This window comes from Coloeus monedula, assembly GCF_965178545.1.
Source record: "Coloeus monedula genome assembly, chromosome: 4".
NCBI lineage: Eukaryota > Metazoa > Chordata > Aves > Passeriformes > Corvidae > Coloeus > Coloeus monedula.
The window spans coordinates 29,202,381-29,223,111 of record NC_138784.1 but is presented as its reverse complement, the minus strand read 5'-3'; the positions used below and the strand labels follow the sequence as shown (position 1 = coordinate 29,223,111).

The following is a 20,731-nucleotide window of genomic DNA, read 5'->3' as shown; positions in this document are numbered from 1 at the left end:
TTTAAAAGTCAACAAGAAGAGAAGGTGAGAGCAGCTTTAATCTTACCTATTATTTACAAGTTCACTTGTGTATCGCTCAGCAGCGATACACAATGTATAAAACATACATAAATATCTTTATGTAGGGCCTTCCTCTTAACAGATATCAGCTACTTGCTATCTAACATATGACCTTATTATCTAGACAAGTTTTCTCTAGGAATATAGTAAATGAAACAAGAGGTCTTATTTCCTTTCAGTCCGTCTTTTTCTCAGCTTTAGTGAAGACTGGTCTGCTTTCTGCCTTGACATTTGTAAGCAGCATCTGCTTGGAAAAATATGACTCAATTCCCTTGTTTGAGAACACATAAGAATCTTTCCTGTACTAGTCCAGCAAAACTTAAAAACCAAACATCAAAATCCTTACCTATTGTATCTGTTTTTTCATAATTATCATCCATTTGTAGTATTTCATATACTCTTTCAAAAAGTATCTGCTACAGCAAAACAGCATCAGCAAACTATTACAGGTACAAAATAATAGGACATTTACCATTTGCTATTGCATCATAGCTCTGGAGACATGAACATTAACTTATCATTTCTCTTCATAAGAAAATAAGATTTTTAAATGGAGCAGCAAAGGTGAAATCCAGAAGGCAACATCCTTCTGCTTACAGGAGGCAGAAAGCAATCAGACATTTGATAAGCCAAATGCTGCCACTCAGTTTGAAACAATCAGGTCAGTACGAAGTTTCTTCTGTAGAAATAATTTGTCAGACATGTAATTATTTTCTATCATGCTAGCAGAGATGTGCCTCTAACTCTCCTAGGCCCAAAGAACATGCACCTATGTTGTGAAATAAAAGTAAAAAGCTACGGTTCTGTTATCTAGTATTCTATTTTGACATTACACTAAACTAATAGAGCAGGAAACTGCTCCTGAATCTCTTCTATGAATTAGGATAAGCAGGTCGATCTCTGCCACGGTTGTCCCCAGCAGCTGTGGCAGTCAAGCCAGGGACAGCAGAGCTGGGAGAGTGTTCTGTGCTCTCAGTGCTCCCCCTGCTGCTGCCCAGGCTGCTCCCAGGGGAAAATGCCTGAGGTATGCAGAAGACAAGAAAAAAAAGGAGCATTAGGGCATGACATACAACATCATCAGTTACTATTTTTCTACAGCAGGATCCCTGCATTAAGCAAATGTGCCCTTCTGGGATTCAGTAAGAATCCTGAAAAGAAGGAATCTCAATTGTGACATACATCCTGTGTCTCACAGACAGTGAAGGATTTTGGTAACCTGGGCACACCTTTCCCACATCCCCCAAGGCCTTCTCCCTGCTCATGTTTTTCTGTTTCCCATCCTCATTATCTTTTCTTTTACCTTACACTGCACATCTGCTGCCATTCGTTCACAAACACGTTCCAAGTTTGCATCTCTTTCATTCGCTATGAGTCTGGTTAGAGTTTGACTGCACCTCCTGCACTCTGCAAAGCAGTACCAGCAGGACAACAATAGTCTTGTACTTAAAGCAGCTGAATGATGGAGAAGTGTACTCTGTACCTGCCTCTGCCATAATCCATGTGGGATGCGGCGCATGTCATTAAAACATCTCTAAGTTTGTGCTCCTGATCTGCTGGCTATACTGAAACTGAAGGTGAGTTTGCACAAATGCTGGGCTACATCAGGAATCATCTTGAGAGATTTTGCGACTATTTTCAGTAGTATATAAGCCTAAGTACTCTGCAAATCCCAGCTTTAGCAATCCCAGACGTAGAATCTTGATCTCTACACCGCACATCAGCCCAGCTGCATGGGATAATATTTTCTGACTGGGGAGCCAAAAGGAACACCACATCTGAAGCAGTCACACACCTTGAACTCAAGACTACAGTGACATACGATTCTGAGGAGAAATTCCTGTAACTTGAAGTCAGTACAGTCAAGTTAATTGACTGCATGTAACAAACAAAAAATGTATTAACTTTAGGCAAATGTGATTAATTCACATACATGAGGAAAACCACATGATTGTGTAGTTGCTGCCCCTCAGTGGGGGCTGTTGACACCTATCATGATGAGCACCCCAAAATTAATCATCATTCTGTCTCCAGAGCAGGCTCTGATGTCATATAGGAAATACACCCTGGGACCAGATGACAAATACAATGCATACTGAATAAGATCAAAAATTTAAGTGAAAATGAGATTACAAAATGAGTACACTGAACATATATTGAAAGTAGAGCAATACATTTGAAATTTTTAATTAATCCTTGCATGTAGCATAAATGATGACAATTAAGATGATTCTGGATCTTTGCACTACTCTCATAAAAGGATGCAAGCATTCATAAAGCAAAAGTTTTAGGATTTAGAAACCTAACAGCTTATCAATTAATCAGAAAATAACAGGCATAAACTAAAAAAGACACTTTTTTTCTATTGTTAAAAGAATTGTATTTTTCAAACCTTAAGATAGCTTTTCATTTGCTAAATAACCATAAAAGAAAAAATGATCCATCAACAGTCAGTCATTTGTGAATAAAAAGGTTAATTTTGACTAATTAGTTCTTCAGTAAACATAAAAGCTTTTGAACTGAGTGTTGTGATCTTCATATGAAAACTATGTCATCTATACATAAGAGCCACTACCAGGACTCTCACATTTAACAATATTTAACAATAAAAATATTCTGTGCATATATCTTAAGTGCAAAGCAAAAGACACCTCAATGTAACTCAGTAAGAATCTTCACTCTTTTCTAATTCCTGCTTAATTTCACCAAATGACAGAAAATTCAAGGACTCAATAATCAAAAAATTGCACAGAATGGGTGACTAAGTGCTTTTAGTAATTATAATTTAACCACAGTACAGTGGTATTCAGTACACAGTATTTCCAAGAATTGTATAGTAGTTGGAGCCTACAGAATTTTCATTTTTAAATATCTTGGGAAGTAAATACTGTGTTTGTGTATCAATTGAAATTAGGAGGATGAAGTATTAGCTGCTTGAAGCTACAATATGCACAGTTCTGAATCAAAAAAGCACTTAGAACATCATTCTCTTAAACTAATTTGAACTGTTTGAAACAGCATCTGGATAAACACATCAAGCAATGCCTGAGCAACTGGCTCACGGGTCAGACACGAATGTTACAGTGAATGGGATAACATCAGACTGGAGACCTGTCACTTGGTGGGGTAGGTTTCACATGGCTCCATCCTTGACCCAGTGCTCTTCAACGTCTTCTTTAATGACTTGGAGACAGGACTGGAAGGGATACTTACCAAGTTCACAGAGGAAACAAAACTGGGAGGAGCTGTTTTCTCCCTCAAAGGCAGGGAGGCCCTGCAGACAGACCTCAACAAATAGAGGACTGGGCAATCACCAACCATAGAAAGTCCAACAAGGGGAAGTTCCAGATTCTACACCTGGGACTTGATAACCCTAGATGAACAAACAGGCTGGAGAACAAGATGCTGGAGAGCAGTGCCATGGAAAGGGACCTGGGGGTCCTGGTTGATGGCAGGTTGAATGTGAGTCAGCAGTGCCCTGGCAGCCAGGAGGGCCAACCTGGGGTGTCCTGGGGAGCATCAGGCACAGCATCGCCACCGGGCAAGGGAGGAGATTGTCCCACTCTGCTCTGCACTGGGGTGCCCTCACCTTGAGTGCTGGGGGCAGGTCTGGGTGCCACAATATAAAGCAGATATTAAACTATTAGAGAGCTAAACTATTGGGCCAAAGGCGAGCTACGAAGATGGTGAAGGGCCTTGAGGGGAAGGGGTATGAGGAGCAGCTGAGGACACTTGGTCAGTTCAGCCTGGAGAAGACTGAGGGGAGACCTCACTTCAGTCTATGACATTCTCATGAGGGGAAGAGGAGGGGCAGGCACTGATACCTTCTCTGTGCTGACCAGTGACAGGATCCCAGAGAATGGCCTGAAGTTGTGTCAGGGAAGGTTCAGGTTGGTTATTAGGAAATGTGTTCTTCACACAGAGAGTGTCTGGCCACTGGAACAGGCTCCCAAGGCAGTGGTCACAGCACCAGCCTGACAGAGCTCAATATGTGTTTGGACAACACATCTCACACACGTGGTGTGACTCTTGAGGTGTCCTGTGCAGGGCTGGGAGCTGGACTCGATGATCCATGTGGGCCCCTTCCAACTAAGCTGATTCTGTGATTTAATAAGTTATTTTTTTAATCTACAGATTAAGCTATTTCTCTATAATGTATCAAAACATAGGCACTTCCATAGCTTACTCTACTCTAATATTTGTGTTTGGGACAGGATTGAACTGCCAAATTTCTCTCTCAATATTACCTAAAATAAAGTGAACCTGTGTTTTAAACAATTGTCCAACTTTGAGCACATACCTAATACTAATAAATCAGACTAAGCACACTTAATTTTAAATGTTTAATATCAAAGCACTTCAAGTGCTTTACTTTACCATGAAAAAGAACTTAGCACATGAAGTATAAAGCTCTAAAACCAGAATTCACCCAGGAAGTCATATAGACTGCAAGGACACGCTGCTACAGAAATGTGTTTCTAGGAATGCCTTTCCATCCCACAGGCATAGTAGATTTGACCTAAGTTGGTATGTAGGAACGGTATACACAAATATAGGCTGTGCAAAAAGGTAGGAATTTGGTAACTATTTTTTGAGTCTTGAAATTTAACCACATGAACAGTTCCAATAAAGTTAATGGAATACCTCATGTTAATGACAGACTTATGCGTCTCCCTGAATCAATATGCACATGACTCACTCCAAAATGTGACTCACTGAAAAACTCATGTACCAGATAAAAAGAAACTGATAATGAAGGGCATAGGAGCCCACAGAAAAGCAAAATCAAGTGTTAATAATTTTTAAAATATTAAAGAGAATTAAAAGCTACAGAATATTTGCCCTTGCATAAAGGAAAAAATCATAATTCAAAGTAATGACCAGCATTTTTGGCTTTAAATGTCTCAGAGAAAATATTGCTTGGAGAACAGTTACAGAGGCATCTCTGTATTTAACAGCCCTATACCATCTGAATGTTTTCATATAACATTTTAAAAATTCGGTGCAATGCAATTGCCATGAAAATCAGCTGTAAACCATGCATTTTTCCTTTTTTAAAATTGTGAAAGAGAGGGTGGTTAAGTGGGTGGCAGTATGATGAAACGTATAGAAAATACATTATTTGTCATGAAATAGAGCAGAAGGGAGAGAAATTAAAGTAGGGGGAAAAATCAGGTGGTAAGAGAGTAGGCAGAAGTCACCACTTTATTACTCCTCCAGTGCACAGATTTTTTTATTTAGCACACATATTCTCAGTAAAAGTGTGTTACTGAAAATGCAGTTATTATTCCATTAAGTTGCTGTTGGCTTAATAAAGGACATAAAATAAAATCATACCTGAATAGACACAACCAATCTAAAGATGAACTATATACAGTACTGAGTTAGCCATCTGAAGATGAATGCTGGTTGAGAATGGATAATCAAAAGAACTTTGAAGAACATTTTTTCTAGATGATTTACAGATCCAGCAGTAACAAATTACTAGTGGTTTGCCATATTGGCAGCCAAGTGCTAAACATCATGTAAACATAACACAGTAGAACAGCTGCCAGTCGAAATGTCTTGGCCAGCTATAGAAGTTGAAGGCCTAACTGGAAAAGATCAAAGAGCAATGTACTTTTTGCTCTCAGAAGCACAAGCAATGGCTCAGACTCCTGTAGAGGTGTTGAAAATGATCATGCACGCACACACCCCCCATCAGAGGTGCAGAATACTATCTACTGGACAACAGCTCTCAATGCAGTCCAATTTACACGGCATGTGGAAGCAGCATTCAAAATCATCTTCACTAGCAAGGCAAAGTCTTCGCTACGGCTGGTAGGAAAATCTGCCAGTGTGAAGCTCACATACTGCAAGTTGCTGCTTTTTCCTGTCTTATATAATTAAGCCAGTGATGTCACTGCAGTCATCTCAATAACCACTACTAGCAGAAGATGTAGGACAGTGGGTGCTTTTCCTGTGCTAGTTCATCAGTACCTTTTTGCCTGTGGTAGATTCAACACTGCCCATACAGATCCACCGCAATACAAGCACACCTTTATGTTCTTTTCCAGACACACTCCTAAGGAGCTGAAGACTTAATATTTAAATTCTTTCTCCAGCCACTCATAATATAATGTCTTAAAGCTCCTATAAAATACAGATAAAAGCATGGTACTGGCTTGTTTATCTATAACTCCTGTGAAACACTGTATTTCTTAGAAAGCATCAATGACTAAATAAGTGATCGTAATCTGTTAAAATTATTTAGATTTCTTAAAGGAAACGCCACTGACAGAGACAAAGGCAAGGCAATAAATATTCCAGTGCCCATAAGTAAGAAAATATTAATAATTAAAAGAAAGACCAGCATAGCAATAAAAAAAAGTAATTATATTTTAATATGATTTTTGTCTAAGTTGGACAGGCAGTATTGACACTACTTTGCAGATTGTATACAGCCCATATTTCAGAGATATTATGCAGAGCACCAATATCAACAAAAATAACAGTGGTAGTATTCATGCAAGTTGCTTAATCTCAAATAATTACTGAAGCAAATAAAATTTAAGAGCCTCTTCTGAGATTTTCCCTCATGACACTAAACTGAAACTTATGGTACGTTTAGGAAGGATAGCTGCCAAGAAAAGAGAAATGAAAATATTGAAAAATTGTGTATATCATTCAATCCGCACGTTTCTCTGGAAAAATAAAGAAACTTGTGTAAAGACCAACACGTGCATCACGTGACACGACACATCAAGTAAATCTGGTTTCTGATTCTAATCTCAGTTTAAAAACTTATACCACTGAACTCAGCCAAGGATTCCAGTATATATTAAAGTCACAGAAAATCTAAGGGGTACATTTCTACCACACTCTTGATCTTCACAGGCAAACATTTCTAATGCATAGTAAATATCAGGTGTTTGCCCTTAACTGAATTCCTCAAGATCTTATATTTTATAGAGCTATAGGAATCTGGTCCAACATATTTTTCTATACATTTTCTACTTGCTAAGCTCATTAATGTGGGCTGAAAAAACCTGTCAACAGAATAAAATGAAACTCTCTGTCATAAGTGGTCAACTATTTCAAGACTTAAGGACAAAAATACTGAATCTACTTTATATGCCTATTATAAATCTACTTGTTGCCATTAGGATGGAATAAAAATGAAATTAAACAAGTAGTCCAAACAAACTGCCAATGTTCTAATTTCAGCTACTAAACAATTTTAAAAGAAAGCATTATTTTGTATTATCTTATCATGGGTGGTCATTTTGCCCTGTGAAATATGGCCCACTATTTATCATTAGCATTATTTGTATACCTCTTACTAAGAAGAAAAGAAAGTGAGACTGGTGCTTCAAAGAAAGTACCTACTTACTCAACTTCAAAAGAATCATACAATAAATACAGTGAAACTGTACATTTAACCTCAACCCCTTAATGGATCCTGTAGAAGTTCACACAGCTCTGATGGATTAGAGGTCTCCATCTCCTGTTTATACCATTGGGATAAAATGATGCTGTTCCACTCACCACAGAAAACCACTGAGACATAACCATGTGGTTTTTACTTTTCTTATGCATTTCCTGTCAGATGGTGATCATCAGGCTTCACTGCAAGTTCCAAGTTTAATAACTTTATTCTTACACTAACAGAATAAACCTGAAATCAGTGTTGACTTGAGGTATATATAAAAACTTCTAATTTTTTTTCCTCTACTGTTTGTAACTTGATGTGTAGGTAGAACACTCATTTATTCTGAGGTTACTACGTATTACAAAGCACAATCGAACCTGCATTGGTACCTGCTGACAATAGTGATAACAGTACTAAAATACTACAGAAATTCCCACCTCTTAAAAATGCAGAAACATCAAAAGCTAAAAAGTTCTAGAAGTTCTAGTTTTGTTTAGATTGCAGGCTAGATTCTCCTTCTTTCCTTATTAACTCAGTTATGGTTTCCCTCAGGTAAATATCTACATATGACTGTGGAAAACAAATCTCCCATGTATCTAATCTCAGTCTTCTTATATTCTATCAAAAGCAGTTTTTCCAGAGACCAAAAAATATGTTTTCAGAAATTAAAATCTGATTGTACCTAAATGTTGGCAAAGTCTTTTATATTCCTTCTAGACCTCATACATTGTTCCTTACTCTACTGCTCAAATGTGATAAACCAATACACCTTTGGAGTATCAGCATTCCTACTGGTGATGCTCTAAATCACACAGGCAGAAAATGTATTTTGAGAAAATCAAGGAAGATCAAGATGAAAAGAACTTTTTGTTCTCTTGTGAAAGAGAACCTGAAAACATGATTCTGACTGGAACACTGGAGAACAGTCTGAGGAGAGGAGAAACCTAAGGGAAATGGAGGGTAGGAGTCCACGACAGATTTTTTTTGACAGACTTCTAAGGAGGGTCAGGGCTTGAGGGAAGCACCTCTGGTGATCAATAACTTAGTCTTCCTGATGATTTGGTTTTATAATAATATGACAAAGAGAGAGTTGATGTTAACATTAAAAAGTCATCTCTCTGGGTGGAAATCTCATGGTATTATCTTCTCATTCTCTTCTCCAGAAGTGACTGAAACTCTCTTGGAAGGTCCTAAATTAATCTGGAGACTGCATCTTAAAAATGGACATCATATTGTACACTACTGCATACTCTCAGGATGATGGACCCTGAGGGTACTGAAAAAAATGGAAGAGATGGGGGTTCTGCAATGCATGCACTGGCAACAGTGGCACAACGGCACAGGCAGCTTAGGGATGTTAAAAAAAAATAATGAAACACAGATGAAAAAGAAGGTTCTCAAAAGCATTGAATAACACATAAAAAAAAAGACATTTAATGAATGCAAATACATTTCATATTGGGAAGATTATTTCAAGATCAGTTCTGATAGCAGCCTCAGATCTTGGCTAATCCTATTGAGTTTAGTAGGTATCTTTGGTATTCATCTAAGTATAATGAAACAGAGATGACTCTTCAAATCACATATGTGCTCAGTATTGAACTAAAATTGTCCTTGTGAAAAAAAAAATTTTAATCTACTCTAGTCAATTTAATAAAACCTAGCTGTCTAACAGAATTGTTGAGTAGACAAAATTTTACTCATCATTGCCAGAGCACCCCAAATTTACACACAGCTTTATAACCATAAAGACAAACAAGCTCTTTGATCTGAAAAGCTTGTATTATAATTACTTTATATGGAAAAAATTCTAAACCCATATCCAAGATCCTTATGTAAAAGATTTAGCTGAGATGAAAGAGTCCACAGCAGGACAAGTGAAAGTGCTTTGCAGCATGGAAAGACTTACACACAAAATAAACTTGAAAATGCTAAGATTACTTAGTCAGGAAAAAGAAAGCTTTAAGAAAGAACAAGCCTGAAGTATTGCAAATTATGGGGGGTGTGCAAAAAGCATTTGTTCTTTTCTACTGTCAGATTTCACCATATAAGAATAAATGGAAGCATATACTCAGCCAACAAAAGAAAATGCCTGTGTATAGAGCACACGTTCTGCAAAACAGCAATACAGGCTCATGGTGGTAAACAATGTGACAGACTGGAGCAAAAGGATTAGATACCTTTAGGCTTCACCCCTGCAAGCTAAACATGTAACAGCATTGAGAGAGATGCATTTGTCTGTAAGCTATTCTCCTGCTAGCACCTGATAGTCAAGGAATTTGCCGCACACACATAATTGCACAAACTGCTTAAATATTCCAGAAAATCATTCTAGTGGAAAAAGGAGTAAGTACTTTTTAATGCAGACTAAATGAACTGGTGGCCTGGCCAGCACCTTCCCCTAGTTATACTTAACTTCATGTAGTTTAAATCATACCACGTGTTGTCATGTTTCAAGATTTTGTATCTTAAACAAGCATTGGCTTTCTCACCGGGTAGGTCTGTGCTGCTCGCTGGAGGATTGTCTAGCAATCCTTCTACCCGAAATCACAGCAGCAGGGAGCTGCAGGCCAATTTAGCCAGCTGTGAAGCATGATACCAGGCAAATTATTCTGCACAGAGCTCTACATAGCTGCTGTTAGGACCCCTCTAACACAAATTTTTGCAACACTGTGCTGAAGCATAGCCTAACCTACACATACAGATTATAATCTTTTTTAATAGCTATAGAACACAGGTTAGGAAAGGACACATTAAGAATGCCTGAACTCCCCTTCACTAGGTAGCTTAAAAGAGAGAGCAAAGATTTGTATCGAGTTGGTTTCCCTTTGCGTCTTCGTAATCACCAGCTCATGTTTAAATAGAATTTAGAAATCATTTTGTAAAGCAGCTTATGGCAAGTATATCATTCCATGTTGACTGAGTGGATGTTTGGTACTGGATGTCCCATTATAAATAACTAATGAAAAAAGGTAGCAGCAACAACAGCTCTCAGTGGGAAATACTACTGCGTGCACTAGAAATTGGGAGTAGCAGATGGTTTTTAGTTGGGTAGTGGCTTTTAAAATCAATTTTTAAAGTTATATAATCTTATCTTCAGAGAGTGGGTAGACCTTTCTAACAAGGGAATCTCAAAAAGTAATGTTTACATGTACCAGGAGAGACAGCCTTCATACTTTTACTTCCCATAGAAATCAGCATCAGTGTAAGCTTGCAAAATAGGATTCATAACTGAACTGGGTGAAAGAACAATTTAATACAAAATTCTTGCAACATCATTACTTGGCAATACCTAAATGATCTAATACTATTATAAAAAGGGAATTCAGTAAAGCAGCAATATTCCAAACATTGTCTCTCAGTACAATTCTCTTCCCTTTTTTTAATACATCATAAATACCTGCAAAATAATTATCAAATTCAGTAGATGTTACTATATTAAATAATTTAAAATTTATCTGTTTCTGTCCTTGAAGCCCCAAGCAATCAGGCCTGATTATCTTACTATTCCCTAATGAATAAGCAACCAAAATTGTTCTGGAATGTGTTTTTAATGTATCCTCATTAGTAAGCCATTTTATATACTTCTGGCTCACTCATCATCATTGTTCTGTGAAATTTTGTATCCCTCTCTCAATAATGCAGGCATGCAAGTGTGTGGTATTTTTAAAGGCTCAAGACAGCAATTATTTTACTCAAGCATGTTTGGTCACTCTTAGCTATTATATTTCAGTCCAGCCATCATTTATTTTAATATTATATTAAAAGTAAAAACCAAAACAGTATTCTGGAATAATGCTACCAAATTGTTTACTTCAATATTCTTCAACAAATTCTAGTGATTATTACACTATGAAATAATAATAAAAAAGGTGTGCTTTTTATAAAAAATAATTGTTCTTTTCCTTAGAGAAAAAAAATTAATCAGAATAACTGACTTCTGAAAAACCATGCATAAATTTTATCCACCCTAATACATTCTCTTAGTCAACTTCTTTCAAAACCACATAATTATATGCTTTTGAATCCCTCCTTAGATATAAACCAAACACGATTATAGTTTTATTGCTGTTATATAGCCTCATCTTCTTGATATTCTGACATAAGAGTAAAAAGTATATCTTTGAATATGTACCATCATTGTTTTCAGCAGTGTTATTATATTTTTAAGTATTTTTTTCCACTCTCTCAACATGCACAAGTATCAACTTCCCTTTCTGGATGACAGAATTAAGCAGAAACTGACATTTATATGCCTGTGATGAAATCCAAATCTTTTCCCTGAGACTACACAGAACCTTTCCTCATGTTTAAATTTAAATTGCTGGTGCCAACCTTTATTATCTATTATATAACCACATTAAATTTAAACAGATATGCTGCTGCCACTTCTGTGAAATCCCTCTGTAGTGCAGTCACTACATGGTTTTACTATCTTCAGTTTAAAAAAAAAAATAAATTAGGGGCACCTTAAGTTTCTCAGTATTTATGCCATGTAATTAAGCAAAATCCTTTAACATACACTCTGCTTTTAAGAACACAGAAAACTGTCTGGAGCTGTTTCTTTAATCTAAACTTATGTCACAAATCCAAAGACAGTAAGATACTGCATTTGCACTTGAAATTCAATAACACATTTTTTTTATTATGCTTCTGAACACAACAGCATAAATGTAAAAGCAAACATTGCAAGGAACCACCTACTACAGAAGATTAAAGAGACTGTTCTGAAGAAAATACTTCAATTTGGTGCTTCAGTTTTATTGAAGTGACACATTTTAAAATTAGTTGTAGTTCAAAAAATCTCAGGAGTTCCCAAAAAATATGGAAAATATTTATGGTTACTACATGGAAAGAAAACCACACTTTTCAAAGTAAGGACTGGAATAAACTTTTGAATACAGAGTAAGATGAAGCCCTTTCAAGAGTCAATTTTAGGAAAGTATTTTTTAAATAAAATATCAAGTTTATGAAAGAAAAAGTCTGAGATTTATTGTATCCAACATGTACATCTAGCAAATGTACATATACATACACATGCAAGTGTAGAAGTTCTTAATCCCTACTTTTTGTTCTGCAGTCACAGGCTGTCCAAAGCAAATAAAAAGTAACATATTCTTTAACATCCATTGGAATTTCTTACATGTACAAAAAGCTTATATTTCTATTTTCTGATGTTATTTTGTACAGAAACACAATGTGCAAATACATTGCAATAAAGATGGCATATTTCTGTGTTTAATAATACATTTAGAATGATTTGTCCTCACATGAATACATACACAGGACTCTCACACCTGACAGGAAACTGATAATGATCTTAGTACTTCAAGGACAGAGGAATCTAAAGCAACTTACTTGCTGGAGCTCAGAATTCTCACAATACACATTTTGACAGTCTTCTGTTCATCTTCCTGACACACTTAATTTTTCTGCATCCCTGCTTTGCATGTTATACCTATTTAAATTTTCTTGCTCGCTGTTCAATTCACACAGATTGTTTGAATACACACCCAGTGTGTAACCTCTTTGCCATGATACACTTCTAAATTTAGTCCTGATGCTTTAGTTTTTAGTTTAAATTTTGTTCCATAAATTTTTCTCCTAGAGGAACTAAAGGTGTTCATTTTGAGGCAGTTTGGACTATCAGCTGTGTTAAAATGCACAATTTTAACACAGCAATGAAAAAAAGTTGGAAAACTCTTATATAAGATGGTTGCTTTTGTTCTTGAAATTACTGAACCAGACTGCCATCTATTGGAAAATAAATATTTTTTTTTAATTATACTTCATTTTTAAGAAAAAAATCCCTGAAACTGCTATAATTTACTGTCAAAAGCTGATTTTGCTAGCAATCATACTTAATTCAGCTTGAAAAGGAAACACCTTTGTTGACTGAACTGTGATAAAATCAAGGATTTTCCTATATCTTTTTCCACCTCATCTTTTCTGGAGCCTGTTTTGAAGCACAGCTCCTTTTCTGACTCGCTGAACAATCAAGTTGTAGTTTTTTTGAAAGATTTTCCAAAAGGGCAAGATTTCAAAGGGAACATAGAAAACCTGAATTATGTCAGCACTGTGCAATACACAAGTATAAAGCTTTCCCAGCTTGCCTGTGCAGCACCAGTCAGGGCTTTCCATGCCTTTGCATACACAGGGTAACTAAAGAGCATATTCAGATCTCAGTGACCAAAATGGGAGAAGCAAAGACAGGAACTGGAGGCAAAAATCTATGAATTGACCATCAACCCCACCCAGAATACAAGTCATAGAGAAATACTAGGAATTCCAGCTAAAACGATGCATAGCTGCACGAATGCCTTTGGAGCTCTCTCTGAAGTAGAATTGCAAAACTATGCTTAATCTGGCCTTTAATTTTGTAGAGACAATGAACAGGGGGTTGTCGTAATGTACATGTTTTAATGACCGGTAAAGATAGACTAGGAAATATGGGATTAATATTCTGCTTCCTATTTGACTTGAAAATACTGTAAGCGCATGAATCCCTGGGGTTTTAATGCCTTCTCACAAATCACACACCTGGCCAATAGAAACATATAAAGTAATAAAAACATGTATTGTTTTCAATGCAAAATTTGATGAAAAGTAGTTCCTTACTACAAACATTCCAGAACAACTTGTTATGTTGTTGGATGACTACTTGTCTAATTACACAGCAAATGGAAGAATGGATTCAATTCTGTGTTTGATCTAAAAGACTTCCAACCCACTTCTTTCAAAGAAAGTACAGAATGCTGTATGACTGAGCAAGAAACAATGCAAGATGGCTAAGACCAGAAAAGGAAGAGAATGTGCCTGTGAACAAGGCATCCATAGTTCTGCTCTCCAGATTGCACTGGTATTCTTTTCTGCATTGTACACTGGTGGCTGTACAACGCAAAAACAATACTAGAAGGGATCACGGACTGATGATTAGTACTTTATCTGGGAGACTATAAAACCAATGTTGAAACTCACCTCTATGCCATGGACAGAACTGAACATCACTCTTCCAGATGAAGCCTTTATTGTCAAGTTACTGCATTAAAAAGCAAGCATCCACACTACCCTTACACTAAACAAAAACTGTGAGCCCCACTTTTTCAAACAATAGAGGTTGGCACTGAAAATTCAGGACAGAATTCCAGGCTGTGGATTCTGGATAGACAGACACTTCCTTCTGCAGTCCCAAATCAACCTTAGCCTCATTTAGCCAGAGCAGTACTACAGTTGTTTTGGCCCTCTTGAAAAGAGCCAATTGTTAAAAAAATGCTTTGAAATACACTCTGCTTCCTGATGCCTTCTCTTTCCCAAGCCCATGCTATCTTCAGGAGGTGGCTCCTGATGCTCCTTGCTCCATCTTCCTAAGTTTATGATCCATAAGTTACTATTTAAATCAGAAATTCCCCAGTCTTGGCCTCCTATTTCTCTGAACAATAGCATGATGCAAAAAAAGCAGATGTCTCCTAGCAGCTAGTGCCTTTGCAGAATCTCCCTAAAGGTCACAAAGTGGCATGACTTGGGGTTTGGAAACTTTTCAGATTGCTGAACTGCATGAAGTTGAAAAGCCTTCAACAGTCATTGTCTCTGGAATCGACATTTGTTCAGGAAATGGCACTGTCTAGCACATCAGCAACAGGGACCTAACTTCTACACCTCTTCAGAGCTGATGCTGGCACAGCCAACAATGAAAGTTGGGAAAAACCTGCTGATTTGAATCTGAAGTAACTGCTCCTTCACGGAAGCACACCAGGTGTGATTCCAGCCCTCTGTTGGAGCTGGTAACAGAGAAACACTCAGTCCAGTAAGTAAAAAGAGTCTGTGCTCCAGTGTCACATACTCCTGTGCTGCCCATACTTCCACAGGGTCTTGGCATGTGCAATGGAAACAAATGTGAGACAAACAAATGCAGACAACAGACAAGAACCCACTTGGCCTATTGAGATTCTTACAGAAGCTTCCCATGGAGGAGAAAACTTAAGTCAGAAAAAACTGCAAGAATCTCTCTTCTTTAGAACATATCCAAGGAATCTATTTCTGACTCTCCACATCTATATACATCCTCACTTCTTTCTCTCTGTATCTTCGTGTTCTTACACATAAATATTCATTTAAATTTCTTCAATCATCACCGCACTGTCACACATCTTCCATGACTATGCTTGCTGGTCCTGCCCCCAGAGCAGTTTGGCAGCATTCACCTTTGAAATAATTTTCAGAGCTAAACATATCTCTTCACTTGAGTGCTTCTTCCCAATTACTCTTTCATGACTCCTTACAGAGCATGTGTATTTTCGTATCATCCATGTACTACATAGGGAGCCTAAACACAAAAGGAAGGCAGCACCTGCCCAAAACTAAAAGACAATTGTATCAAAACTGGAAGCAACTTCCATTTTTTGGATGCAAGGCATCCAGGCAGCAACTGAACAGACTGAATCACCCTAAAATACATTAAAAAATGAAATGGATGCTTTAGAACAAACAGGAAAATCTCACATCACAGCAAAGAGTCCTTTCCATACAGACCTATACAGTTGGGTTCACTGTAGGGGAAAACATGTTCTGCCCTCCATCCTAACTTTGTGTTGGGAGTGCACACCCATCTTCTTGATTACAGTTTTCTCTGAAAGAAAAGCTGGATGCCCTAGTAGGAGAGCACCATAAAATGCTTTTAACAGTCCCCAACTTTGAAGATTTGTTTTCACATATAGTTCAATATAAAATATATGAAATATCAAAAAAACATATTGCCTGATTTACCTTTATATTTCCCTGTCACAGAAATTACAGATTTAGTGTCTGAATATTTTCTCTTCACATTGTATTTCATTTAGGCCTGAGCAGAAGGGTTTATATGGAATACATTTTCTGCAAAATAGCAGCTGAGAAGATTTAAATAGCAGTTAGCACCTAAATTCAGAGAGACACTAGACAAGTGTCTAAAAATGCTTAAATGGGATCAGTACCTTGTTCAGATTGAATTCAATATGAGTTATATATCTAAGCATTCAAACATCTAGAAGGGCTTTACAAAAGTATCTACTGCATTTCAGGGCAGCTATGCATCTTTGTAAATCTCATTTTGTCTCTATATATCGTAATAAATCCTCCAAAACATGAAAGTCCTTAACTTGCCATAGTTTTCCTTGCATAAGTGAGCATAATTTTTCTTAATATATGAAAAACATTAACTGAAATTTAGAACATAGCAGTTTTCCTTTGTCCTCTCCTTTATTCCCTGGGCAATCACATTTATTTAGTATCATGATTTAAATTTAAGCCTAAACTAGCTGAAACCAGGAAACCCACTGAGGAAGAGAATTCAATTTTAAAAAAAGCCTTGTTACAGCAAAGAAAAAATTAATCCTAGAGTACTTTATTCATAATATTAGTAGCAATGAAGTCATCATCAACTGTAGTTGGAAATCACTGACGTGTCACAACCACTAATTTCTCTATTAGATCAGTCTTCAATACCATTAGGCTACTGAGAAAGCTATATAGTAATAAAATGTGTAAGAAAAATAACTGAGGATGTTTAGGTGGTTCTTTTGGGGACATATCTGATCAGATTCTGTTAACATTTGGTATTCAGTATAGAATTGAACATACTGATCTCCACTGATTTCTCAAAAAACCCTTTCCTCACCCTCCCCATGCTCAAAACAAGTAACCTGAATGTATTAGTGGTGACATAAAAAGCCTTTCTGAGGTGTGGTAAGCAATACCTTTGTAAAATGAAGTGAACATTACATTCTAAATCTGTATGAAGCACATACTATATTATTTTTTTATTATTATAATGTTAACCTTGTACTATTCTCACTCTTTTACTATTTTTTCTTGAATGTGCCATAAATAAATCAGATGTAACTGAATATATTGTCCTTGTATCCCATCTTACTTACTACATTAAGCTTGGTTTGGCTTCCACTGGTCATAAGATCTTCCTCTGATACTTTACTAAAATTTTCCAGATAATGGTCTGATAGAGTATGAGACAGATCTTCAAAAGAGTATTCCTTTTCTTGGCACAATTTGATTTCATCTAAGAGCTTTGATAATTCTCCAGTCACAGCTTCACCTTTAAAAACAGACACACCATTAGTCAGTAATTGGAATATCAGGAGTAATTTATGCCTAAAAAGGAAATGCACATTCTTTAAACTTTATTGAATATCTGTTATTTTCCGTATCTTGTCTTCTAAGAAATGATCTTCATGCACCATTCTCTGCGCAAAAAAAATGGCATCTTGTTCCAGGATGGGAATTTGCTAGAGGCAATCTACATACTTCTGCATTGCCCTATACCTTGCATTTAATTAGGATGAATACATACTTACCCTTCTCTGTTTTCTACTCCTGAAAATTTCTAGAAATAGCAACTATCCAAGAACATAAAATAAATCCAGCAAAAAAAAAGTTTCTACAAACCTACAAAATCAATATCCTATACTCTGCATTGGGCTCATGTTTGCTGCTGTAATTAATTAATACACTACATAAGCTCCATAAACTGTGAGTGACTAAGAATGCGTATCTCCCCCATCAAAGCAGCTATGCTTTATGAATAATTCTTGTTCACTCTCCCAGGATTAAATGAAATGGTGGAAGAATATACTGGGCAAACCCCACACATTTAAAACATGCCTCCCTACAGCACTCTATCAGAAACCCACATTCTGCATTGCGCTTTGTGTTTTCTCCTTAATTTATCAGATTTCTTAGTTAAGAAATCTACCAGAACAGTAAGACAATATTGGAAACAGTGACAGTAATAAGTACTAAAATCACACTGAGTGCTAACCATTCTGCAAATAGTCTACTGGCAGCAGCAAAGCCTCCACAGACTGAAAAGCTGCTCATTATGATCAACCACATTGGGTTCTGATTATCTGCTCTGTGTGTGTTACACAGCTACCTTTAGTAATAGCAATGAAAAATGAAAAAGCCAAGGGTTTCCAGGAGCAGGTAAGAAACCCCGTTTCTTAACTAGGTTTACAACCATCATATTGGTGGAAACTGCAGCGCTTAGACTTGATAAAATACAGATGCTTCCATGTTACTCCATCTTTGAAAATAAAATGCTGTAAAGGAAAAACAGAGTGAGCATATTAAGCTCAGCATACATAAAACAGATTTAAGTACACTCGCATAACTAAAGAGTCCACTGGCAAGACTGTATCTGCTTGGTGTACAGCTCTGTTTCATTTCTTTTTCATAGTGACTGTTTGCTATGCTAAGTGAACACTAATACTCAAAAATATATTTCAAGTTATTACCATGGCCAGTTATTACCAAAATTTTCAGAGATAAGAACAGTTCTTAATTAAAAGCATTTAATTACCTTTTAATATCTAACAGAAATTTTGCATTCAAAACTCTTGCTACTCTTAGTCAATGATAGCTTTGCATGAAACTTGTAAATTAAGCAAAAATATAATCAGGTTCATTTATACTCTGCTTTTTAATTAGAAAATTGAAATTTTTCCAGATTAATATTATAACTAAAAATTGAAAGCAAAATACCTAAATATTAAAAACTATTCTGAAACCATGATACATTGTGCTATAAAGAAACAGAACCACTGCTTCCTACAAAACTATGTTCATTTCCCCAGTCCCATATTCTCCCACATATGGCCTCCAGGATGTCTTACTGGGCAAGAATGAATTCTGTGTGACAAAACTGGACTGACCTGGGTGAGAGTACACTAGCTGACTGCAGCCAGAATACATAAGAAACACATTTTGCCTGTTTCTTTCAGGGCAGGGTCTAATTAGGGTCTTTCTCCTCTATCCAGCTCCCTATTTTCATGAAAGTCACAGAAAGGTAATTGATAGTGCTATCCCTCTTCCTAAGTTGGTTTAAATTATTTGAAATTAGATTGTCAGAGAATGGCAGACAGATTGATGAGAAGCACAATAAAGTACAATTTCTTTTCTTTAGCATCAGATTACACAACAGACAAGCAAAACCGAGCTAGCATATTTTACATTATTTATACCTTGTAAGAGGAAATAAGGAATGTGAGATCATGACCTTATTGTTAAGAAGTAAAACATATTTTAAAAATATTTGCTACTTAATTTCAGGAAGACACTTCTATTGCATATGGTAGTTGGCTTCACAATCCCACTAATCTCAAAGGAACCATTTATCTTCACACACCACATATGCATTAAGTACCCCAATGGGAAACATCCTTGGGACTATAGCAGTTGTTCACTATCACCATGACAATCATAATCTGACATGCATCAGGAAGTATTTTTTTCTCATGAATGAAAACTCTCCCAGTGAACATGTTAAAGAAAAAAAGAACATGTTAAAAAAAAAAAACAAAAAAACCAAACCAAAACCACAAGAAACCACTACTGACCAAAGTAACACCACAACTCACAGAACAAAACCAAGGACAGGCTTAGTTATTTGCCAGCAGTCAATTACATTCAGTCTGGATGATTACTGAAGGCAGAAGTCAGGTTTGGTTCTACAGGAGGATGATTTTCATGAAAGAGTAGGATGACACCACACTCAGGAAAGGCCCTGTTTTAGTGGCTGTGGTGTGTAAATGGTGAAAGAACATAAAATGAAAGCACACACACACAACAGTGACTGCCACAATGTATGAAAGCTGTGTTAGAAGATGAATGGAAGAGCAGTACACTTGTGACCTGTGAAAGAGGCTTCCAAAATGTAAAACAACTGGTAGATGCACTCATTGAGAAAGATGAGGTAAATTCAATTTTTAAGCCGAATGTGAACAATGCCTGCAGAGTATTTCAACATATTTAGAATTTTTTGTTTTCCTTGATTATGAAATGGATAAGGTCAGCTGAATTAAAAATATTTAAGATCAAACAATGTAGTACATTGTAATCCATGACTTGTCCTTTCTGAAAAAACAGTTCCTTGCTTTTCTATATGACATGGATTACAGTGTACGTAGTCAAGATAGGTAATTCATGGTAGAAAAAAACCTACTTGATATCAATAACTTTCTTAATCTTTTTTTTCCACTTTGTAAGTTTGTATGAATGTTAATAATAAAGAGAAATTCAGTGCAGCTTTTGCATTCACAGAGTACATGTATTTACTTTTAGCCTTTGGAGACGGAGGAACTTCTGGGGACAAAACGCAAGACTGATGTTCTGCACATTCCAGTGGGCGTTCCTCTGAAATACTTGCATTTCCTGTTTCCATATATTCTGCAAGTTAAAGATACACATATACTTAAAAGACTGAATTAAGGAGGT

At 36.6% G+C, this 20,731-nt stretch overlaps 1 protein-coding gene across 4 annotated transcripts in view; it reads right to left on the bottom strand.

Moving 5' to 3' along the window:
* ANKS1B (ankyrin repeat and sterile alpha motif domain containing 1B) overlaps positions 1–20,731 on the bottom strand; it is a gene marked incomplete at both ends in the record, with an annotated part of 412,015 nt that overhangs the window by 316,701 nt on the left and 74,583 nt on the right. For 2 of the 4 annotated variants that reach the window (XM_082280941.1, XM_082280943.1), the window contains 2 exons: positions 17,380–17,555; positions 20,573–20,683. In XM_082280941.1, coding sequence (XP_082137067.1) covers positions 17,380–17,555; positions 20,573–20,683 — 287 coding nt within the window. Of the gene's footprint in view, positions 1–17,379; positions 17,583–20,572; positions 20,684–20,731 lie in introns of all 4 variants that reach the window. The other 2 variants (XM_082280940.1, XM_082280942.1) reach the window with 2 other exon arrangements.